Source organism: Melopsittacus undulatus, chromosome 5 (genome assembly GCF_012275295.1).
Source record: "Melopsittacus undulatus isolate bMelUnd1 chromosome 5, bMelUnd1.mat.Z, whole genome shotgun sequence".
NCBI classification, from domain to species: domain Eukaryota; kingdom Metazoa; phylum Chordata; class Aves; order Psittaciformes; family Psittaculidae; genus Melopsittacus; species Melopsittacus undulatus.
The window spans coordinates 2520132-2545992 of NC_047531.1; the positions used below are offsets into that span (position 1 = coordinate 2520132).

Genomic DNA, 25861 nt, shown 5'->3' on the forward strand with positions numbered 1-25861 from the left:
TGATGGTTTTGAATGGCTTTTGGGTGCCCTTGGGACCTGCCTGCTGATTGTAATGGTGATCGGCATGGTGGCACACACACAGAGTGTGTTCTACCCACGGCCATTTTGTCTGATCCCAAAAGTTAAGCAGAGTCAGGTCTGGGTCTTGTCTAAGTTTAGACAAGTACATAGGAGCACCAGTAGACTGTTCCCAAGGCTGGACAGTCATGAGTGGCAGGGCATGTGGGACAGTATAGCCGGGTATCTGATCCACTGGACCCCTCCAGTGCTTTGGAAGCATTGGAGGTGGAAGGCAGCTGTATGGAGTCCCCAGCAGCAAGCTGTAGAACTGCTGAAGGGGACGGTGAATGATTTTGGTGGGCCCAGATACTTCAGGCTATCAGTCCAGAGATGCAACTTAGAGATGTCTCATGATCGAGGGGTGGACTTAAGAGTGATGGTGTATTGAAAATGTGGGATCTGGGCATGACGTGAATGGTATGGAATAAGGGGTGGATAATGTCATGGTTTGAGCATGTTTTGAGGGTGTTTTTGTTCAAGGTTTTTTCCAGCCAGGGGGAGTCTGGGAGGAAGGAGAGACAGGACACCTGACCCAGGCTAGCCAAAGAGGTATTCCATACCATAGCACGTGATGCCCAGGATGCATACTGGGAAAGAGAAGGCTGGAGGGGTAGAGCTCGGGAGAAAAATGGAGGAGGGAGCACATGGTGCTCGGCCGGGCAGGGTGGAGTGAGTTATGGGTCGGTGGCTGGTGGGGTGTTGTATTCTCTTCACCTGCTGTTTGCTGTATCATTATTATTTGTAGTAGTAAATGGCAGTAGGGGTTTTGTGTTATGCCTTAGCTATTAAACCGTTCTTATCTCAATCCGTGGGGGCTACATTCTTTGGATTCTCCTTCCTAACTCTCCGGGAGTTGGGGGACTTGGTTTAAACCACGACAGAGACCTCAGCAGTTATGTGGATATTTTAAGCTCAGTTTCATCCCGATACACAACAGGAAGATAAAATCTTAAGTACTGCAGTTCTGTCAGGATAAAAAAGCACTTCTTGCTTTATTCCAGCACAAGATATACAAGTTATTATAGGCTCTTGGACAAGCTGTTGTGATCCAGTGCATATCTGAGGTGTCCCTCCACCTACCACAGTGATAAATGAAGGAACCATCAGGAATCACACAGTACTAGCTACAGAGGAGCTGCAAGGTCCTTATATTAAGATTATAATTAAAGCCTAACATGTGTTTCCACAAAAAAGATACTGAGTTACATGCTGCAGCTCTCCCCATCCTTGCTGAACAGCTTTCTTCAGTGTCTCTGTCCCTGCACTATTCATCTTTGAGCAGATAAAACACTTTAACTGCAGTAATAACCTAAATACAAATAGGATCCTCCAAGCAAATCCTATGAGAAGTCTGAATGGCACCAAGAAGCTCCTGTGACACTAAACCCACTCTTGGTGACTCTATGATAAGTTTGAGTAAGTCTGCAAAAAGAAATCAAGGGAGGTTTAGGTACCTGCCTGCTTATAGCATCAGTCATGCCTCCACAGCACAAAGCAGGATTGCTTTGGAAGATCTCGGTAATCACCTACTTAAAGTATCTGTCAGTCACTATTAAAAACTAAAATTAAATTTAGGAGAGGAAGAGAAAAAAAGACTGAAATCCCCCTTAAATGTTTGAAATTATCTTAATATAAGCACAATATTGATGGGATTTTGTATTTATGAAGTGGTTATAGGAAGGGCTGGAGGAACAAGAGACAGTCAAATGAAAGGTAAACAAGTTTGTCGAGGGAAGAAAATGCTGCTATCAGTTTCTTCATCCTTGCTCCAAGGAAAGGAAGTCAGTGACAGACAAGGAGGTTCTGTTGTTTTCAGTTTCACTGCCTGAGGACTGGTAAACAGAACAAAGTAAACAGCCACAGCATTTCCCATGCGAAACAGGAATTAGGGCCTTGCTGCCCTGTGCCATTCAAGTCCCAGCCTCAAACTGAGGGAACACACAGCAGAGGCTGCAATAAAGCCCAGTGCACACCCACCAAATGGAACTTGGGGTACATTCATGCAATACCAGTACAAATCCATTTGCACCAGTGAAAACATTGCTTAACATAAAGGATGCTGGGCTGCATCAACAAGGGCATCACCAACAGAGATCAAGATGTCATTGGCCCACGCTGCTCAGCACTTGTCAGGCCACACCTGCAATACTGTGCTCAGTTTTGGTCCCTGCTCTACAAAAAAGCTGTGGATGAGCTGAAGAGTGTCCAGAGAAGGGCCACAAAGATGATCCAAGGGAAGCCACGTGGGGTAAGAGCTGGGTTTGTTCAGCCTGGAGAAGAGATGGCTCAGGAGAGCCCTTATCACCATGATCCAGTATTGAAAGGGTGGCTACAAAGAACACGGAGACTCCTTTTTACAAGGAGTCACAGGGATGATGAGCACAAGTTATTTTGGGGAGAACCTGGCTGGACACAAAAGGAAATCATTTCACGCTGAGAACAATCAGCACAGGCCACGCTGAGATCCCATTATCACCGAGAGGCAAGGACCAAGCTGCAGTTACACAGGACCACAAAGCAAAAATAAAAGGCATTGTTTGAATCTTTGCTTTTGAAGGGTAACACAGGTTAACCAGAACAGAATTCTCCAGAGGTTTGTGATCCCTTACTTGAAGGAGGTGTATGCAAGATGTACTATGGGGTTCATTCTTTGGATACTCTGAAAGTGTTTTACAAATAAGACAATTATTACTTTATTCTACTGTTGCACAAAGCCAAGTACTTTAGTAATCAATGCATCAACAGGTATCATTAGCACTTACTTTTTACTAATTTAGGGTAGGATTACAGCAAGGTGCCTTAATGCCACTGATAGAGAACTACCATCAAGTTTTCAATCCTATCTCTCTCAAAATCAGAAGTTTATTTCAGTACTGATAAGCTATAAAGAGGTACAAGTACCCATTGCAGTGGCCTTTGGAAGGTTTTATTACAAGACAAACACAAAGCTAATTCTAGTCCAGGCCCTGTGCACAGGCATCAAGCAAAAACCCATTTATTTGTTAATGCTGACGTCAATGATGCACTAAACCTACCAATGAAGACCCAGCCTTTTCCCACACTACAGTGTTAAAAAAATCTCCCCAAAAAGCTAAATCCACAACCCAAAAAAACCTGACCATTTGTCATAGGCTCTCATATCTCATGAGAGCATGCCCTGAAATGGCTAAAAAGTGGTTTTGAACTCTGTACACAGAAGAAACTCTACTTCATCTACCCTGAACACTGATGCAATACTTCTGCAACACCTATTTCAAGTTACAAGGATCAGATCTAGAATAATACACAAACACAGCCTTTTATGGATGGCAGTCCTGCTCAACCACCTGCTTCACTCCAAACAGATCCCTTTCCAGTCTCTGAAAACCCTTTACAGAATCCACATCCAGAGTAGGAGTGAAGACTTGGTTGAGCCCATGGAGCTGCATCTGGGAAAACAAGCTCCCATAACCCAGTGAACGCAGAGGAACTGCAGAACCCTCCCAAAGCACAGGCACAAGCTGTCCTCTCCAGCAGCGAGCAGGGGAACAGCACATCTGTACTCGGGGAAGCACAAGCTGAGATTTAAACACAGATACATCCACTGTCTGCTCTGTGTGTGTACACAAGCAGTAAGGATATTCAGCACTTTGGGAGGGTTCAAGTTCTCCTTTGTGCAGCCTGGACAGATCTGGAGCAACAGGGCTGACTGGTTACCCAGACATCAACAGACATCAGAACTCAACCTTTCACAGGGAGATAGCCTTGAGCTCGAACTACAACCAGCAGATAGAAAACTTACTGAACAAAGCACTTAGTACACATACATCACCTTTAAATCATCTCTCTTTGACTGTAGCCACAGTGATAAACTCATCTTACTACTGAAGACATTTCTTCAGTATACATTAAAATCCCAGTTTACAGTTCTGATGTTACTATAAGCAAAGCCAAAGGATCAGCTTGAAACAGGGAACTCTAATGCAGTAAACCAAGGCATTGCCTCTGCAAAAGTATTCCCAAAAGGTCTGGCAATACGATGGGAAATGAAAAGGTTGTTGCTTTAGTTACAGCATTTTGGAAGGATTAAGAGTTATCACTCCAGTGGCTTCAAACTTGACGATAATCCAACAGTGTTTCATCACCTCTTTCCTCTTTAGCAGAAATACAGCTGTTCTCTGACACCACATAAGTCTGAATGTGAGTGAAAATTACCAGATGCTTCTGCTGTTTCAGAATATTTTCTGAAATGAGTTAATTTAACAGCAAACTTTTTGTCATGCAAGCAAGTTCTCAAAGGAATTTACAAACAATTCAGCCTACCTTAAAGCTGCACTTAGCCTCAAAGTTCTCCTTCCTTATCTCACTTTCTTCTTTGGCACGTTAAAACACAAGGGGTGTAACTACTGAGTACTATAAAATCACTCACACATACCCTTCATTTGCCAACACCTGCTGTTTTGGAAGAGAACATGAAACCTAAAAGCTGACAGTAGGGACCAACAGTTCACATTAATGTTATAGCATGTGCTATGAAAATGTGGAAAACCAAAAGCATTAGAGGGTACTTTGTACCTGAGGTAATCCCAGGGTGGCATTCAAGCCATCTCAGATGTGGTGTTGACAGGTTTCTCTGACAAATGAGTCAGATGCATGTCCTGGGGGACGTTCTCTCCCCGATTAAAACACTGTCACAAACAGCCACTATTCATCAGGGGCTACTGAGCTGCCATGGTGTTTCACTGAATCACAGGCTCCAACACAAACTAAGCCACATTTTTCTTCAGATAAAGGGATAGATCTTCAAGGAGTTTAAGGGAAAGCACAGGATAAACACATGGATTTGTACCCCAATTAATCAGGTTTTACTAAAAACGATTTGATGGAAATGTAATGAAAGGCTACTATGGTTCTGAGTGCTCCATGTCTATTCAGATGCTGGGGATACAGTCGAAGGCTGCAGCACACAGAGCTACAAACGCCAGAGTTTCGGGGCCAATGGAAATGCAGCCTGCCCACTGCAGCTTGTACCTTGACACACAACACACTGTCAGACCAAGGATCTTTAATGCTTTCTGGCAATATAACCCTTTCCAAGACTAGAAAAACAGAAGAATGACAACTGACATGAAGTCATACCTAATGAAAAGGACACGTGCAAACAGTATGAAAAGAGGATATAGAAACCCACAGGGAGGGAGGGAAAGGTGATGTGTTCTTTGGGGAATGGCATTTTATAGGATGATGTACAAAACTGCCAGAATATAATTAGCTGACAAGTTAAAGCATCTTCATCAGTAAGGGGTAAGGGACTTACAGTCAACAGAAATGGATTTTACAAGATACCTTCCATCGTAAGTATTTTAACATGCAAAACTACAAATAATAACCCAAAAAGGAAATGAAATACATGAAAAAGTTATTGAGCTGCTCCAAGTTTTTACTACATTGTTCTACAACTAACCCGTCAGATTTGAGTATCAACTTCCCCACTGCCTTGCCTCTATTTTCATCCTTCCCACCGGTACGTTAGATCAGCAGCATTTTGTTCTCCTCTGCACACACACACAGTGCTGAAATGAACACAAAACTAAATGAATCTAAAACCAAAAGAAAAACCCATGGAAATTTCCTTTCTGTGAGTACAGGGGCAAAAACTGCACAGGCTGAGAAGGATGGAGAAGAAATAGGGCACACGGGGCTGTGCCAGAAACTAGTGTAAAGGTGTCCACTGAACTGTAAGTAACTTTCTGAATGACAAAAACACACCACCATATACAGGGAGACAAACACAGCTATTCGCCAAAGCCCACACAACTGAGACCTGTGGAAAAACACTTACCAGCATGAAAGGGATACAAATAAGGTGACTCTGAATTGGTTCCACCTTTTAGGCAGCTCAATTTAATTAGCACAGATACTATACAAATAGGGAGCTCCCACATTTATAAGCTGCTGTGCTGGTCTGACTGCCAGGTACAATCTGCATCACCGCTTCAGGGCAGGCAAGGAGAACTTTGGATTCCTGGACCTCAGAAGCAGCTGTTTCTTAGTGAAACTGGTACATCACTACTACTCCAATACCAGGAGTTCCCATACGATGTATTCATCATTAGCCATCAGTGTTTTAAGCTCAGGCTCATATATTCATATAAATGGAATACCAAACACAGCCTTTCACATGGGACTAAAGGATGTAGACCAAGTTTTAATTGGAGAAATTTCAGATTTATCTTGGAATGAAGAAGAATGGTTTGGAAACAAACTCAGCTGCAGTTGTTTTAATTGTGGAAGAAAAAAAACAACATTCAAAATAATACGAGAACTGGAAGAGTTTTCATGTTACAATTTTGTAACATCTTTTTATTAAGTTATCCTCAAACCTGAAGCTGATTTATAACTTTTTTTTCCATTTTTAATTGGAAACAACTGCTTTCCCACTAATAAGGAATCTATGAACTTAGCTGATGAAAGCTGTGTGACAGATAAAAGGCAGGCAAAAATAAGCTGGCAAGGGGAAGCTCATACACAATACTGCAGAAAAGTTGCTTTAAATTAAAAAGGAATCAGAAATTGCCGAGAAAGGCACTCAGTCAAACAAAGCCCAAACCAAATCACTATTAAGCAACAATTCCACAGAAGCAGGAATGTTTTAAGATATGGCAAACAAATGTTGTGCCCTCCTTCCCCATCTGCACATCCCCCCCAAAGAACACCTCACACTGAAGTGTATTCCCATTAATGCTAATACAATTCTATTTCCTACAAGCTTGCCATATCATGCCATTTCTGTGACTACTGTGCAAGAGGGATAATTTGGTGAGTTTTCCTAATAGCAGCAATGGCTTCAGTAGTTCTAACACCAGCTAAAATTGCTTAAGAGAAAACTGCTGCCATACCAATAAACACTGTTTCAAAACTAGTTAGTACAAATTGGTAGTTGGAAGTGTTAAGAAGGGGTTTTCAGACACAGATAGATAAATCCAGCAGTACATTAAGAGAGCAGAAAGAGAACTGTAGGAGGACATCATTCAGACATCCCACCCTGGAGTTACAGCACCTGCTTAACAAGACACTGCTTTGCTGCAAGCTGCTGCTCAGGACTGTGCAGTAAACAGGATCATGGGAGTTGGACTTTCATCCACAAGAAAACCAGAACTGATCACCTGGCTTGTGCTTCCATCACCTGCAGTTTAAGGGACCTTGGACTGGAAAGAACTCACACAACACCACACATGCAATATGTAAGTGTGCCAGCACCTGTGGTGTAGCTGTAGTGGGTTGTGGTGGCTGGCTGCCAGACACCTCCCAAGCTGCTCTCACTCTCTACTCAACAGGACAGGGGGAGAATGGAAGATGAGATGGGCTGAGCTAGACAGGGAAATCACTTACCAGTAACCTTCATGAGCAAACCAGACTTGGCTCAGGGAAGTTAACTGAGAAACAATGCCTCCTTCCCAGGCTCAGCTTCACTCCTTCAGGCCCAATTCTTCCATTTCCTCCCCACCCCAAGCAGCACAGGGGAATGGAGAATACGGGTTTTGGTCTGTCTGTAACACTTTGCTGCTCCTTCCTCCTCCCCCTTTTCCCCTGCTCCAGCATGGGGTCCCTCCCACAGGATACAGCCCATCACAAAGTGTTCCAGTGCCGGTCCTTCCCATGAGCTGTTGTTCCTGCCAGAAAACCTGTTCCTGTGTGGGCTCCTCTCCAGGAGCAGATATCCACAAGCTGCAGCTTCCTTCAGAGCACATCCTCCTGCTCCAGCATGGGGTCCGCCCCAGGCTGCAGGTGGATATCTGATACAGCATGGTCCTCCACAGGTTGCAGGTGGATATCTGGGTAACTCTCCCATGAAACTGGCACTTAATCTTGAGAGACAAAGCACAAACACAAGTCATGCCTGTCTTCAGTACATGAATGCATAATCTCTTGATCCTCCTTCTGCCCCTGAAATACCAATCGCACTAGAACTTCCACTTACTCCTAAAAAAGCTCATGAAGATATTCTGTCCTGTGTCAAGATCATAAATCTGGGGTAAAAGACTACTGATGTTCCATGCAATTCTATAAATAGCACTGTAGTTTAGATTGGAAGAGCAAATCTCCAGATCATCTCTATTTACTGTTCTTCAGTTTGTGCTGGGAAGCAACAAGGAAGTATGCAAAACTGGATTCTTTCCATGTTCAGCTATCTGCGAGAGCACTCCTAAGTTATGTCCTGCCCAAAGAATAAGGCTGAGGTTTGATCTAGCCTGGAAAAACAACTTATTGAAACATAGAGGGATGTTGGACCCTCAGTTTTCCACTCTGGATCTGTCACTACAGTGTCATGCTACTTGCTAACACAGACACAGTCTGGAAGCTGCTGTTAAATACACAACCAGTCATCCTTTGATTTGTCTGAGCATATTTGCTTATTTTTCCCTTCAGAGCCCATGTGCACTATTTATAGAAAGGCTTTACATCCTTATTAGTTACCAGACAATGATTTTTAATGCATGTTCCATCATTACAAATACTCTTCTGTGAAGCTTTCTACATTATGTAAACCAGACAATTACCACTGCGTGGTTTAGAAGGTCATTCCAACGTCTATAAAATAAATAGCAATGGGACCTGGAGTGTGTGTAGCTTTTTTGCTTTGCAGCTATAGATTCAGCAAGCTCTCAACTAGCATTCATGCCATGTAGTTTAGAACCTAACAAGGGTACTAATTCAGAGCATAGAATTGACAGAAACATTTTTATTGATCTATGTATCTTTGCTATGTGTAACCCACGCTCCACACAGCACGCTGAGTGATAAGACACGGTGGCTCCAGGACTCAGTGCAGCTGCAGCACAGAGGAGAGGTTTTTCAACCCGTATTAAAGTCTTTTTAATGTACAGCTGTCATCAGAAAAAGGAAAGGATTAGTCAGGTTTCTTTTCTTTTCAGGAGAAAAAATGAGGACACAGAGCAACGGTGCAGCCATTTATCCATCACCCAGCAAAGTGCAATGCCTGACATCAGCAGTATAGCACACACCGGGGAGCCCTGGAAGCATCTCAAAATGACCCAACACTTGAAAATGATGAAGAGATGTTCCACTAATAAAAATATTTCTCTATGAAAGATCACAGCGTATTCATCTTACCAAAGGCCCTTCGTTAGTACAAACAATATTTCCTTTTCTGTCAGAAAGAGGAAGTCTCAGATTAAGGCAACTTCTCACATTCCTGCGGAGACCCAAGAACTGTACTATAAGCGTTTCCTCCAGAATACTGCTATTTCCCACTCAAAACATAGGTTTAACAACAAAAGATACACTTCTAACAGTGACAGAATCAGTGAACCAGAATCATTAAAAACACAATTCTGAAGAATGCATTTCTAAAAACAAGCCTGAAACTTAGCCTTCACCTCTGGAAATCAGTGACAAAAGGGAGATAAAGCAGCATGGAAATAGTGCCCTAGCACGTACTGTAGATGCAGACATGGGGAAACTTGCCTGTTCACACTCACGTTCTCCCTCCTCCCCCCAATGCTTACATATTAATCTTGCCTGGTTCTTCATGTAAATCTCAAAAGAAAAATGTCTCTCATCTAAAACTATGGGGGAAAAAACCTTTTCCCCTTCAATTTCCAAGGAAAATATATATGAGAGTCAATAAATGAAGAAAGCTTTGTGCAGTGGAATGAACCCATACCTTACAGGCCTCTGCCACTTCATTTTGGAGAAGACAGAAAGATTGTATTTTGAACACTTCACATTCAGACATAACCACTGCCTGCACTGATGCAGATAGAGGAATGCACAGACATCACTTATACCTCTATTCCTGAATGCTGAGAAAGAAAAACACTTAACTTTTATATTCCAAAATATAAACCTATTTTTAAATGAAGTATTAAAACAAAAGGAAATCAAGGGATTTCCTACCATTCCAGCTAGATTTCATTAATATCTGCATTATACTGTCACATGGAGTAAAAACCGCACTAAAAACCCCACAACGCACCCCCAAAAACCCACACCAGGGAAAGGAGAGAGAAGTATCAAGCACTCCACACAGCTTTCACTCCCCAAGGACAAGTGGTTTCAACCTCCTGCATCGAGATTGTACCTGGCTTCAAAGCTACAGCCCCCCCAAGGTCTTCAGAACACCCCAAGACTTAAGGCACAATTAAATCCTGTATGACTCTTCAAATAACTCTTGTAGATTTACTGCTCAGATTGCAAATTCCACATTAAGTATGCACTCGAGCTACTTCCAAGTGGCAGCAGGAAAACACCTGCAATCCAGCAGCGGTTCTGCAGTGGTATCTGCCAAACAAGGGCATTAGAAGTGTACAAGCTGAATATCAATGAGCTTCTCCATATGGACAGAAGCTGCTCACAAGAACTGCACTCAGTGAGCCCGGATATGTTTTACAGCAGAGCCCATGTGTGCACACAGAGCCCTAATAGCTGGCAGGTTCCAAGATTTATATCACACTCATCATCACCATGGCCTGCAGTGAAGAGTTAAGTGACCGTAAAATCTGATTCAGGTGTCTCCTTCTGGAAAGGAGTGAGTGCAATCCAGTATCTTCATGGCTATTTATGTTGGCAGGTAATCATGCTGCAGACAGTAACAGCAGGAAAAACAAACCGACATCACCCGGGACATGATGCAGATGCTAGCAGGGTTAGTTCCTTGAGGAAATCATTCCCACCAAGGACCTGCCCCCTCCAGGTACAGCTAGGAAATGCTTCGTTAGCTGCTTTATTAGCAGAGACAGCAACAATCTTGGGCATCTGTGTACTTATTTTCTCATTTCCACCAAGAATTTAATTAACTGGCATTAATTAAGTTTTCTGTTTGATCTGGAAAGTCAGCTCAAATCAACATCTTCATGAAGAGTTTAATACAAATGCTGACAGATAATTCCTTTTAGAAGATGTAGCGATAGGAGAAGGGGAAGTGGGTTTACTTAACCAGGGGAAGTTTAAGCTAGATAAGGAAGGAATTCTTTACTCTGAGGGTGCTGAGGCACTGGAATGGGTTGCCCAGGGAGGTTGTGAATGCTCCATCCCTGGCAGTGTTCAAGGCCAGGTTGGACAGAGCCCTGGGTGACATGGTCTAGGGTGAGGTGCCCCTGTCAATGGCAGGGGGTTGGAACTGGATGATCTCAAGGTCCTTTCCAACCCAATCCATTCTGTGATCCTACAATGCTTGGGCTTGCAGCAAGGACAGAACAGGGGAACCTATTCCACTGGGAAACCAAGATTTTTATTTGCTGTTAGACATGATCAGCTAAGAAAAGAAATGGCTATGTTATCTGATTTGAGAAGTGTGGATGCTTTGCAGCTATACCAAAAGATCTAGATGCTCACCAGGACATAAAATACTATGGACAGATGCCCAGGAAAGATGTCCAGGAAATGTGTGAATTGTCAACGTACACCAAACCACCATTCATCCATCCAACTGCTACGGTTCTCTGTTGTAGAACATGTTCAGCTGAGCTTCTGTCACTTTAAAATATTTACCACATTTTAAGTTACTAAAAAGGGGCAAATTTATTACCTATCTCTGCACTGTTGCTTGTTCCTATCCACTGCAATTTAACAAGTGAAACTGTCACCTTCTTAAGCTGTAAATGTGACAAATAAATCCTGTGCAAACTTCACAACCAATAAACATGGGTGCTAGCATTCATATTTACCATTAGAGTCCAAATTTCATAAGCATGAGGATAAAATACTGGAAACCAAACAATTTTTAGGGAAAAAAAAAAAGATAAAGGAAGGCAAAAAAAGAAAGAAGTTGTACATCCCTGCACACAGCACATGCACAGCTGCCATGATCCTACCAAAATCAAAGTCAGAAAAATACGTTCACCTGAACTATGGAAATGCAAGACAGAGAATGAGGCTTGCTCTTCCGGATCCTTCAGGCAGAGCTTCCCAGCCTGTTTGCACATCTCCAAATCCAAAACTGAAATGTCTGGGCATTTACTCACATCACAATAAAAGCGGGAGAGCAGCTACATAAGGAAAGGTACAAGACATGGGAGCCTTTTGTCATTTTCAGATCCAGGCTCAAGGTCTTGCATCTATTCCAAACATACTGGACAAATGCCTTGGGCAGAACAGAATCCTTGTCTGGGCTGCAGTATCACTGAAACCAGATACCCACATCCATTCCTTTACCAGCTCAAAACTGTGTAACCCATTAACCTTCTGAAACTTAAGCAAACACTTGAATGAATCCCTGACTCCCCACACACAGCTGTGTTCTTGCTTTCCAGAAAGCCAATAAAGTCACCTTGGTTTCAGTTGGTCTTTCCATCGAGCTGGCAGGTTCCCCATGCTGCAGTAAACCCACAAGGGTGAGCCCATGCAAGTCCTGCAGCTCCAGGCCAGCAACAGTCCCAAGGGATATACAAACTAAGTCCAGATGGATTGAGCAGCACACATCTGCATACTGCAACAGGTAAAGATTAAACTGATCCTAAACACCACAAGTCTTAAAAACAGGTTTAATACAAGGCTTTGGCTCTCTTGTTTCTCCTTAGCTGGTAGCTAGGAGCAAATCAATGAATTTCAGTTGTACAAAGCTCTGAAGGCCACATGGGGCATCCCACTGCCCACAGGACTGAGAACCAAAAGATATGGGTTGATTCTACAGGGACTGCAGCTATAGAACAAGGGGTAATGGGTTTAAACTAAACCAGGGAAAGTTCTTTACTGTGAGGGTACTGAGGCACTGGAACAGGTTACCCAGAAAGCTCCTCCACCCTTGGCAGTGTTCAAGGCCAGGCTGGACAGAGCCTTCAGTGACATGGCCTAGTGTGAGGTGCCCCTGCCCATGGCAGGGGGTTGGAATGAGATGATCTTAGGGTCCTTTGCAATCCAAACCATTCTATGATTCTATTCTATGATTCTACATCCTATTACTATAAGAGGATAAATAGCAAATTGCAGCCATATATCATTAGTCTTTTTAGCTTGCATATTGCTTGCTTCCATTTTTTTACTATTTTGTGTCAATAAAAATTATACAGAGCTATACTTCTACTGGAGATTTTTAACCCTAGATGAAGAGAGGCTTGTTTAGACTCTTGCAATATCAGTGAAACCAGTCCAGGCTTTGCAGCTCACTATTGCTTTACATTTGACCATCCTTGGATGGACTGAGATTAACTGCAACAGTTAATTACTGCACTGTTCCTTACTCCTCATTCTTTTTCAAACCTACTTCTTTATGGGAATATTTTATATTAAGTTACCATATTTCTCATACCTACAAATAAGAAGCCTAAAGTTGTATTTCAGGATTATTAAGAATATTACAATTGACAGTTCATGGGTTTAGGGTCCCACCCCCAAAAAATACCCCATAACACATACTGGAATAACAAATCATGGTATGAAGCTGGAGATCAGTTGTCTTTGCTGTGTCTTCCTTCTTGTAAATCAGCTCATTTCAGCTGACCAACATTACCGCACACAGAAAGAACAAGTAGTACTTCATTTTTCTGTAGCTCTTCTATAGGTAAATCAAATTCAAGCCTTCTGTATTCATTCTGCTAAGCCATAGATCAATTCCCAAGGTACACCACCTAAGTACTTTGATTATTAGGTAGGTAGCATTATCATTTAACAAAGACCACATAAACAGACACTGAAGTGAGTCATTAACAGCTACATATGGCTGAGCAGCACTGTGACCTTTCTTAATCACTGCATCTGGCATTACATAAGTGAGAAGAATGAAATGCTTAAAGCATTTTTTATTTAAAAAAAAACAACAAACTAAAAGGGCAATGGATTGTCAGGATAAGAAATGCAATAGAAAAGCCATAATGTACATGTATCCCATGAAAGTTATTATTATTTAAAGTGAGAGACAGTGAATGCCAGCCACAGAAATAAGTGTTTTAGTAAAAAATCCTCTAGATGAGTGAGTCACTGTGTATCCAGTTGTCCAATGATCCAACTGTATCATCACTTGCTTGTGTTTATATCATCATCAGATAGAAGTCTTCATATTCTCGCAGTAGCAAGCCCCCATTTTACACCAGCATGGGTTAGTATCATGGGCGAAGGCTTCCATGTATATACTCACATCCCACTGCTGGTTGCTCATCTGAGCTTTGTGAACCTACATCAAATGTATTAGTTAAACTGATCAAAAGTAGCTCAACAAGAAAGAAAAAAGCATAGTTTAATTGGGATCAGCTTCCCATTCAAATCACTGTATGGCTGTACAGTGATTGTGAAGCTGTATAGGGATTTGAATCAGGATGAGGAGACAAAGTGAGTGGCAGAGGCAGGCAGAAGTGAATCTTTGAGATGAGTCACTTCTGCTCCATTAATAATCTGTGAAACCACATCCAACAGGCCTACCTAATACAGAAATAATGGTACCATAGACCCTGTTGAAATACACTTAAATTTGGTCACACTGGTGAATAATGAATTGAAGCCATGTATATGTACTGATGAGCTGCAGAATACACTGATCTTGGCTGCCGGGGCAGAATCCTTGTGTTAATGACACACAAGAAAATATATTTAACTCCCTGCTGTCAGAGTTCATCCACATTTTGGCCTTATCTTCTCCACTGCCCACTTAACCTCTAAAAACCAGAGTAATGCAAGACATGTAGACATATCTAGAAAACCTTTACTCCTACCCAGCATTTCTCAGTTAAAACACCTGATCTGGATTATGGTGGTATTCCTTCAACAACAAAATGCTCATGGTTACCTAACTTTCACTCATATTCACATGAGCTGTAGTAACACTGGTTGTAGGGTTGAACTGCTATAGTCAACAGTCTGTCTTCAAGCAAGATGTCACACTATCATAATCTCACCTATCTTTTAAACAGAGTAACTTTCCACATCAGCCTCTCTAGGTACACTTGAATGAGAAGACTTATTTTCTACCCCTGTCTAGATACAGTCCAAGGAAGCTGAAGTTTTTCTTTGGGTTCTTTCAACTTAAAATACCATTGAATAATGTTTTTATCAATCAGAAGACACCACAGGGTAGGAGAGGTGATTGTATTTGAAAGAAAAGATTGAAGAAAGCTCTGTGTATAATGAAATCACATGAACATAGATTGAAGGAAGAATCACATAAGATACACATTGGGTTGAGACAGATACAGGCCTGCAAAACTGGGCCAACCTTAGAACAAATGAGATGCTGGTAAGTGATGGTCAAGAACTTGTCCCAGAAATTCCTCAAGAACTTCCCAAGCTTTAGGCTGCATACTCCATTAAATCAGTTTGTGGAACCCAACTTGAAAGCAAACTGCAGTGACATACAGCTCTGCTCTTACAAGAGTCCAGGGCAAAAAATCAAGAAGTCCTAAGATGTTGATTTTAAATAGACATTTCCTACACAGTGTTCATCGTATGTAAACGTGGGGCAATTCTACAGGAGTGAAACAAATTCCTATAAGCAGAAACTGAAAAGTGAAACAATAAAAATTAGAGGAAAAAATGGGTTCTCACATATATAAAACAATAGTCTCTTCAGAATAAAATACTAAATTAAAAAATTATAATCTAATAGAAAGGAAAAGGCATATAATTAAAAAATTAAAGAAGAAATTCAGGTAAGCCTGAAACCTCCCAGAAGAAGAAAAATTCTCAGATACCAAATAGAAAAATCAAGAGACTGTGAAAGGAATTTCCACTGTTTCACCAGTTGCCTTGAGGGAATGCATCTGATTGTATCTTCCTGTCACCAAAGGTAACAGCAAATACCATGACTAGTTGATTTTGGACCTTTATTTTATTTTCTCTGTCTTGCAATGAATCAACTTAGTCCATTCCAAAAGAAATAAACCAAAAGCAGAAAGCAGATTTCTTGCCAAGTCTAAGTCTAAAGTATAAGGTTCTACCATGGTACCATCTGCAAGCGAACCCAAGCGTGAGCTATTACTGGCACACTTAAAAATTATTATCCTTATCTGGCCCAACATTTACATACCTCATAGGCCCACATTTCCAGAATGAAAGTTATATTTGAAACTGAGATATCCATAAGCGTTGTCTGAAAGCTCAAAGGCTGTGATAAGATATACCACCTAAAGAAATACAGGGGATCCCTGACTTGGCTTACAATCCAAATACTGCAGTGACCAAACACATGTCTCCTCTTGCAATACCCCCTCAAAAAAATAATTACAAAAAAAAACCAAACCAAAGTTTTCTCCCATATTTCTCTCTCACACTAAACTACTGTATGACTTCTTAATTCATTGGTTTTAATTTAGTTATCCCATCTGCTAGAAGCATTTCAATACAACATCTCTTTTCATACCCTAACATCAAGGTGATGTTGCCAACTAAGTTCTGCTGTGGCCATCTGTAAAAGGAAGGAGGGAGGAAAACATGAATATTTCTTTCTTATTTTCAACAACTTGGATTCCAAGCAGGATTTTACTGATGGAAAGAAAATAATTAATAAATTTGTACTCTGCATGGATTTCTCTAGAAGCAACATTCAAATTATTTTCCTTGACATTCAGAAAGATTTCAGATCTTGTGGAATGTTTAGTTTGGAATTAGAATGCTTACCAAGAGAATTTTATACTGGCATGATTTAAGGCTTCATCCAAAGACTGACTTTCCATTTTATAAATTAAGAAATACAAGTCCTATGAAATCAAATACCAGCATCCTCTTCAAAATGTCTTTACAACTTCATGTTCACCTTCAAACATACAGAACAAGTGTTACCCCTTTAACAATACATGGATGAGAGGCACTTCTTCCTTTAACTGATATTACCTACATGTGACAAGGGAATGGGTTTTCCCAACACCAAAAACCATAAGAAGCAAACAAAAAGCTCTACACACTCAATTGCACACCTGCAATTGGAAGACTATGGAACATAACTACAAGGTGGATTTTTTTCACTGCATGTATCACTAAGCAAGAACCTCCTGAAGGGTTTTCTGATGTCAGCTTCAATACTCAAAAGACTGAACACAAAACCATAACCACAGAACTTGGGTAACAAGGTGGGCACTCATATTCACACTGCCTGTTTTGCAGGATTTACTCTTCTACTTGTAAGCCAACTCTTGTGCTACAGAAAATTAAGTTTAATTTAGCTAGTGGCCTGGGCCACAATGAAAAACTCTGGCATGTAAAACACCAGTCAAGACCCAGCAACTATCCCACTAAATCCACATCCCAACCCATGAAGTGTTCGTAATGGGTTCCTTTGAAATAACATTCTGCAAGAGTTTCTTCTGTAGGCACTGACTTTCTTTACAGTAGCTATGCTTAACACAGACTTTATAGCAAGCTTCTGCTGTGGAACCCTGGGTGCAAAAAGGCACTCTTGGCTAGCACTGATGTTTCTAGGTCCCAGCCTGAAAGCAAATGTTGGGAGAATCAAGGCTAAAGGAATAATCCTTTCCCCCACAAACTTGTGTACTACTTACAGAAAGAGTTATACAGTTAGGACATTCATTTAACCTTAAAAAATAAGTTTTAAACTAGGTACAAGACATGAAATATGCAGTTGATACATGAGCCTTGGGCAACATGGTTTAGTGTGAGGTGTCCCTGCCCATGGCAGGGGGTTGGAACTGGATGATCTTAAGGTGCTTTCCAACCTAAACCATTCTGTGATTATACTACTAACAAGTGCAAGTCAGGCCCCTACTGAAGGCTGTGCTCTTCCTCCGCTTCCCATATGCAAGGACCCTTCTGCAATTATCTGCTCTGTTATCTTCAGCTTCATGAGTTCCTATTTTCCACAACAAGAGATTTTAGACACTTCTCACCTGTGTTGAAAACAATGAACTTCAGACTTCCACAAAATAAATTAGATTTTAATGATGAACACTCTTTTTGAAGGGGGATAAGAGGATGCACCCCAGGAGTGGGATTAAAAACCTCTTCCATCTCCCAACACTAATTTGAAAGCACATTTGTAAACACTTCACACATCATCCCTTGTGTCTCAGTGAATTCACCTCATATTCACACCGGGCTTCCTAGCAACTCTTCCTTTACTAATACATTTTTCCATTTACTGAAAACAATAACGAGAATGAGTCATTCCTGCAGAATACAGCCCTTCACATACATCAGATGCAACTAAAGCCTACTCAGATCGCTGTATTTATCACACAAGTCTGTCAGCATTTTGCATCTTTTGTCAATGTTTTCGTCAGGATGTTGGAATTATTTTCTTTTTTAACGTTAAGATCTTAATATTGCTTGTCAAAATGTACTACCAAGTTCTGTTGAAGCTACCATCTGAATAGTTCAGTTACTAGCAGCTTGAGAATACCACCCAAACAGTGACCCAGAATTACTGTCTTTTAACAAGGGAGTAAAACAAACAGAGAAAAAAGTTCACAGCTTTAGAACTGAGAAAATCAGCATTTCCTTATGTTCCTCAAGGCTTCCCCTTCCAATTCTACTGAATTTGTTTCAGTAAACAGTTTGTTGTTGTTGTTTGGTGTTATCTCTTTAAACCAGTTCTTACACTACTTCTATAAACATCAAGCCTGACTAGCTTGCTATGTGCACAACAGGCAAGGAGAGCTCCTATCCCCTTCATTCTCCTCCAATATAGTGGAGTATAATTACACAAACCAAAAATGAAGAAAAAATACAGCTGTTGGGTGGGATGTTCAACCAATCACTGCAAAAATCAAAGGAGTAGTTAGGAAGTTTGGCTTTATGAAATGCCTTTTTGCTTTCCAGAGTAAGAGGATAACAGCAGAGCCCAGTTCTACCTTTACTCACTTTGTTTTCTTACAGAGGTGTTCCATGAACTAACTCATTAGAATTACAGCACCCTGATGTTATTAGATGAGTGATTTCAAATAAAAGGCACTTGCCTATAGCTACACATTACGTGTAAGGGCAGAACAGAACAATGACACAGTAACAGGCAGACACAAAAGCTGTAGATCTTAAATTATTCATGATCTATTCAATACAAAAATAATCAAGTGGTCGTGGAAAATTAATTCTAGTAAGAAGGGAACGACATTTTTCAGACATCTCCACAATTTACTTTTTCTACAAAGCATATATTCAGCAGTTGCAAAGAATTAAGATGTAGAAGTCAAGATAAGTGTTTCATCAGTTCCTAGTAAGTATGCCAATACCACAAAGGGCAGCTCTACTTCAGCGAAGCAAAACTAACAAGCATTCAACGCACTGAGGAAAACAAGAAATGCATTTAACATCAATTCATTTCAAACAAGAATTGAGCATTTCAAGTCATGTTTTGTACACTTGCAAAAGCCATTCAGGATTTTGAAGTTAGCTGTAATCTAGAAATAATCTAATTGTAAAACCTAAGCAGCAGTGCAGCTGTGGACTTTGAGTCTCTCTTATTTCCATAAGCACTAAAGTAGCCTATTTTTGCTCTTATTCTCATTTAGAGTATTAAGACTCTAAAAAAAAACCACTATTCTCATGGGATTACACAGAATGCAGTTGCTATTTTCACAGCCTGAGCTATCCGGGCAAGAAAAACGTTTTTACCACAGAGAAATAAGGAAAAGATCTTTAGACCACAAGCAGCAGTTACAGATGCTGACATTTATCATGCTGAAAATGGAGTTTATGTCATCAGGATTCACCCTGGGAAAGCTGCAGTTGCAAAACGATAATCATTAGGTTTAATATAGTTCAAAGCCAAATGATAGGAGCTGTACATGCCACAACAAAAGAAAACATTTGTAAGTTTCAAGCACACAATTTAACTACAACCAAACTCCAAGATATTCCTGATTTACAGCAAACGACTCGGAACACTGACTCCATCCCGGTGCTGCTCTTACCTCTCTTAGCAGCATCTGTTCTCCGTCTTGCTGGCGACACCAGATCCTTTACAATCTGTAGCACTTGAATCATTGCTCATTAGCAAGATCAACAAGATTAGATGCTCCTCTAAAATTCCAACAGGTTTCATTACTACATGTGATTATGTGGCTGTCTTCAGGATGCTCAAGCAACACTGATGCAGGAACAACTCACCTACCTTCACAGAAAGATTTCTGCCTGATGACTGTACAGGCTGAGGTGATGGATTTAAAGTGACTTCAGCAGAATGAGGCAAAAAAACTGCAAGCAGTCCTAAATGTATTTCTACAGAGCATTTTACAATTACTTACTGCAGAGAATGCATACCAATTCCTCTAAATATATTTTACAGGAAACATTCACACCACAAAGTAACTAAAGAAAACACCACTCAAAATTAACGTCGATAGATGCAACGTACTCCTCTCAGCTCAGCAGCCGTGTCTGCATCCTCTAAAAGTCTGTCTCAAGTCCTGAAATTCCATGGAATGCTTTAAGAAGAGCTATCAGTGCAGTGCAAAGCCAGCATCAGATCTGCTCATAGAACTCAAGTTAAATCTAAACTCCATCAGACACAAGGAAACACCTGATAAAGAGTCATCCAGCTCCTTTTCTCCCCCCTCGAACGCACATCTCTGACACCCTCCTATGTGAGCAGAATTCTTGCACACCAAGAGGCACGCTGGAAATCCTGGGTGTATTTCAGGCGTTCTCTCTCCCACCAGCAGAGGCCCAGAGAACTATTTCAGCTAAATTGCTATCACTGCTTCTGTTAGGTAACTTTAAGCAGACAAATTGCAGTACGTGCCCCACACCATTTTTAACACCATTTGGGAGACATACAAAGGCACTTCAGAAGTACCTTCTGTCACAGCCTCTATGAGCTAACAAACAAAAGCCTTGAGAAATCATGCTTTATAGGCTTAAGTTAAATAACTGTCAGCCCTGAAGAGGCTCTGAACACTTCAGGAGACCAAATTCCTTCACAGCCTTGCAGGCCTTACCCACACAAAGACAGCAGTTTAGGAAGCCAACTACCATAACATTGAAACAAACCACAGGCCACCATCAAGGCACAGCAGGATATATTCTCTGGCCTTTAGACCTTCTGTTCCCATTGCTTAAGTTTTATATGGTAGGGGGAAGAAGTCATCTCTTCCCATTTCCAGCTGCTGATCACAAGCTTTTCAGATTTTACATTTACTGGTCTATTTATCCACATGCACATCAGTCTCTGGAAGCACAAAGAGCACAAGCACCACAAACTCTTTCTATTTTGTCAGTCTCATTTACAAGCTGCCCGTTAATCCATCACTGTCAGAAGAACTAACCAGCCCAAAGGACTTGGTTTGGCAAAACAAAGGCAAGTTAAAATCATTCCCTCTGAACACTGATTTCTTCTCCCACCTTGCAAATCCTCAGGTGTCCAACAGGACTATTCTCAATAGGAAGCCTGTGGACAACTGTGCAACTGTAACTTACCTCTTCCTGAAAAAGGATTCTTTAAACCATTACAAACAGAAGTCTCCACTTCCTGTATGAAGGACAATTTCTACCTCCTGCATCTACACTTAAATTCCAGGTTTCAGACAAATGTCTTTGCATGTAAAGAGCTAAGGAAAAGATCACCATAAACAGATGTTTCCAGAACAACTATAACTTCAAAACATCTAAAGAAGGGGTTCTTACCAAAGTTTACCTGGATGTCTTTCACTTAATAATCCAGCCCTCAAAATTCCTGCTGTACAAACTTTCCCACCATTATCTTGCCATGATGCCTTATTTGGTTGGGTTATCAAACAACTTGTCTTGAAGTTACAGATACAAACTCAAAGGAACAGCATTACCTACAGCTGTATTACATTGCAAATTTCCTCTAACAAGCAAGATTTTAAGTTTATGGTTCACAGAACACTGTTACCTTTACAGCACTGCTAAGCTTTTGATGGTCCTCATAGAAATATATTAAGGACAGAAATAAAGCAGGGGAGCAAGGTTGAGTAAAATCTTCGTTAACAACACCTGTTTAACCAACTGAAGCATGAGTACATCTTGCAGATCCTGAAGGTGATTTTTAACTGAACCAGATCATCTCATTTCTACAGCAAGGTTCTCAAGTTCTGGAATAAGGAGAGGATGATGGTCTGACAAAAAGAAACAGTGGGGAAGAGGGAGCAAAGGAAGAGGGAAAGGAATAGAAGGCATGCTTTGTGCTTGCTGTTGTGTCAAAATTGCTTAAAAAGGAAATGGGGCACTTCAGTAGCAAGGAATTAACACCCAGGAAAGGATTACAGCTATTCCTGACTGCAAAAAGAGGGTTGTTCCCTTTTCTTCAAAACTATCCCTTGTCCTGCTGATAACAGAGATGCCAACCTGGAAGAGGACTCTTACATGATTTGTAGGTCTAGGGATGATGGTGAGAAAACAAAACCAGTACCTACTAAAGCTTGCAGAATAGCCATCAGAAAAGCTTTCATCCCACAGTCACCAGTACTTCTCTTTCTCCACCAGTGGTAGGGGTATTTTTAACAGTTAAAGCCTGCTCAGAGCTTTTAAAGAGACACACACAAGAACTTAAGGCCTAGAAATCATTTTCACACACACCTAGCTCCCTTGACATGAAAACCTCCAGAGATGACATGCACAGTACTTGCCCCTCTCTTTTGTCAAGGAAAATGTCATGTAGAAAGAAATGGAAAAAAAAAAAACTAGCTTTAAAATGAATTTCAGAAAATGCAGACAAGAATACTAAACATCCTATGAGCAATGCAAAAAAAGAAAATGGTGCAAGTGTGAAGCAGGGCCCTGGAGTTCATGGTGAACAATGTAACAAAATTAGACAAATCACTGAAACTTTGAGGACCAATACGAAACATTGTAGCTATTTCTTTTTCCTCAAATCAGTTTCTACACCTACCTAGACAGTAACAGTAAACCTGCTTTAAAAAGTAGCAATATCAAAGAGGCCTCAAGAGTCTTCAAGAGTTAAAGTGAGTCTACAGAAGGGCCACAAAGATGCTCCAAGGATTGGAGCAGCTCTGCTCTGGAGACAGGCTGAGTTGGACTTATTCAGCCGGGAGAAGAGAAGGCTATGGGGAAAACTTAGAACAGCTCCCAGTACTTAAAGGGGCCGACAAGAAATCTGGAGAGGGGCTTTTTACAAGGGCCTGTAGGGATAGAACAAGAGGGAATGGCTTTAACCTGCCAGAGGGTATGTTTAGATTAGATATTAGGAAGAAGCTCTTCCCTGTGAGGGTGCTGAGGTGCTGGCACAGGGTGCCCAGAGAAGCTGTGGCTGCCCCATCTCTGGCAGGGCTCAAGGCCAGGTTGGACACAGGGGCTTGGAGCAGCTGCTCCAGTGGAAGGTGTCCCTGCCTGTAGCAGGGGGTTGGAATTGGACGAGCTTTAAGGTCCCTTCCAACACAAACCAGCCTGGGATTCTATGAAACAAAATACACTAACTGGCTAAATCATGTAACTTCACCTGTTACTCATAAGCCATAACCTGGTTATAGTTATAGTTCACTTTATCTCTGAATCATGACATCCTGCTGACACTGCCACACAATCTGTTACAATTGCCATCTCTCAGACCACATCCTACAAAACTTGAACTGTGGGCAAGAATATTTACCAAGCAAAAAGTTAACAGCAATTCTAACACAGACACACAAGGTAAACCAAAAGGAAACCACATCATAAATGCAGTGTGACAATTTAAGTAGCTTCTGTTTGAAGGGAAAAGCAGTGTTACATGTTCAGTGAGTATCACCTGAATTCCTGCTAAGCATCTTCAGTTTGTTAAGCAAGATGTGCTTTATGATGTTCTTGCAGTTTGCTTTTCTCCCTTAACATCAAAACTGTAAGGAATACAGCAGTCATGCACACGTCACCAACCTGATGTAATTTGTTGGTGCAATAAGGAGCACTTAACCATGATGGGATTTTATGGATCACTGTGTGCAACCCTTGACCTCTCCTAACCATCAGAGAAAGAATGACCTGCATCTGATTAGTCAGCTATCATCACTCAAAATAAAAGTGCTTCCATTAACATAATTATAATTAACTGGCTTTTGAAAACAGCTCTTTTTCATGAAGCATATTGCCAGGAGATAACATTTACAGCAGCAAAGATGCTGCAGAAGGATGGCTCAGCGGGTATTTGTCGAATGACACTTGGAGGAAAAAACACAATTACAATTTCAGTTTGAGAAAAAATTCTATTTTCTCCTTCACACTCTTCCATTAATCTGTAATGGTTATATATTCATGACATTCTGGCTAAGCTTTTAAAGAACCATCAAGAGCCCTCAGGGTAATGCCAGGCAGCACTGCAGCTACCCAAAAAGAGTTCTTGCTTCTTGTGCCCTCACTTACAGAAAGGAAGATGTACAAGCTACTAATAGAATAAGAAAACCCACACGGAAGTGGCTTGTGGGCATTCATTCACATGAACAACAGGGCTGCACATATTCCATTTGAGATGCAAAGTTACTGGGATTGTTCTTTTTCCATCTCCCATCAAGCTGAACTGTCCAGCTGCACTCAGGTGATTCCACCACATCTCTGCAGAAACCTGTGCAGATCCATCTTCAGAAGCCTACTTGACATTCTTACATGGCACAGCTTCCCTCCCATCTTAGCAAATTAGGATTTTCTTACCAGAACAACTACTATTTCATAAGCACAAGAAGTTTTCAGCAACAGATTAAAGCATGAAGGATATACAAGTAAGGCACAGCAGAGGGAAAAGATTGTTTAAATATCAAATTGAAGGAAGAACATGTAAAAAAATTTGAGCAGTGAGTTCAGAGCAAAAAGTGTGTATTTCTTAGAGAAAATAATAAATTCAGGTAAAATCCACCTTGCAGCAAAGTCCTGGCATAGCCTTAAGTATTGACAGCAATGTTTTGGTTTATGAGACTCCTCTGACTCTTCCTGTCACAGCTGGTCTTCAAATCAGTGTCCTGAGATACACATGCACTGAGCTCTCACATAGACAACTTAACATGATACAAATTATTAATAAAGCAGCTATAAAGTAGGCTATCCTCTCTTACTAATATTTTTAATTAATTTTCTGATCTATGAACTGAAAGCTACAGCTTTCATTTAAGATTTAAATAAGCTCCTATAGATGGAACAGGAGAATTCTAGATTTTCAGATCAATAACCAACCCTCACCGAAAGACTCTGAGCCTCTAAATTCTGATGTTCATTATTTTCTACAGATTAATCTTTGACTGCAGTGCACTAATGGGAACTATGAAAAAGATAAAGACAGCCTAGTGCTCTCCAAAAGTCTGATCATAGAACCCCAGACTGTTTTGGGTTGGAAGGGAGCTTAAAGCTCCTCCAGCTCCAACCTCTGCCACGGGCTGGGACACCTTCCACTGGAGCAGCTGCTCCAAGCCCCTGTGTCCAACCTGGCCTTGAGCACTGCCAGGGATGGGGCAGCCACAGCTTCTCTGGGCACCCTGTGCCAGCGCCTCAACACCCTCACAGGGAACAGCTTCTGCCTAAGAGCGCAGCTCAATCTCCCCTCTGGCAGGTTCAAGCCATTCCCCCTTATCCTATTGCTGCATGAATTTCAGTAGCCTTTCCTGGAGTGATATGACTCCATTTATTATTTAAGTCATTCATTCTTCAAAGACAACTGCTTTTGGCTCTGCATTTTGCAAAGCATTCATTAAAATAATAAATATGTCAGTAACTGCTTCATCCAACAGAATTTACACTGACTTAGGAATATTTTACCTTCATTTTTAGCACCTTTTTTTACCATTTTCAAAGCATGAAAGTATGGCTGCAGGTTTTAAAGCAAACAGATTTAGATATATTAGTCTCTTAGAAGACATCTTCTCGGTAGCAGAAAGCAGCTTGATCTAGAGGCTCGAAAAGTAACAAATAATTGTAAGAGAAAGCTATCTAAGTGAAGGCAGATTGAAAAAAAATGTGAACAAATGCCTCTTATGCTTTTTAAAGT

General features: G+C 41.1%; 1 protein-coding gene across 3 annotated transcripts in view; it reads right to left on the minus strand.

Annotated features, from left to right (window-relative positions):
- USP6NL (USP6 N-terminal like) overlaps nt 1-25861 on the minus strand; it is a 117910-nt gene that overhangs the window by 77868 nt on the left and 14181 nt on the right. The window contains exon 1 of one of the 3 annotated variants that reach the window (XM_034063388.1): nt 7432-7465. The exons of the other annotated variants lie outside the window; for them this stretch is intronic. Coding sequence (XP_033919279.1) covers nt 7432-7444 — 13 coding nt within the window. The 5' untranslated portion in view covers nt 7445-7465. Of the gene's footprint in view, nt 1-7431; nt 7466-25861 lie in introns of those variants that run through there. 3 annotated transcript variants of the gene reach the window in all.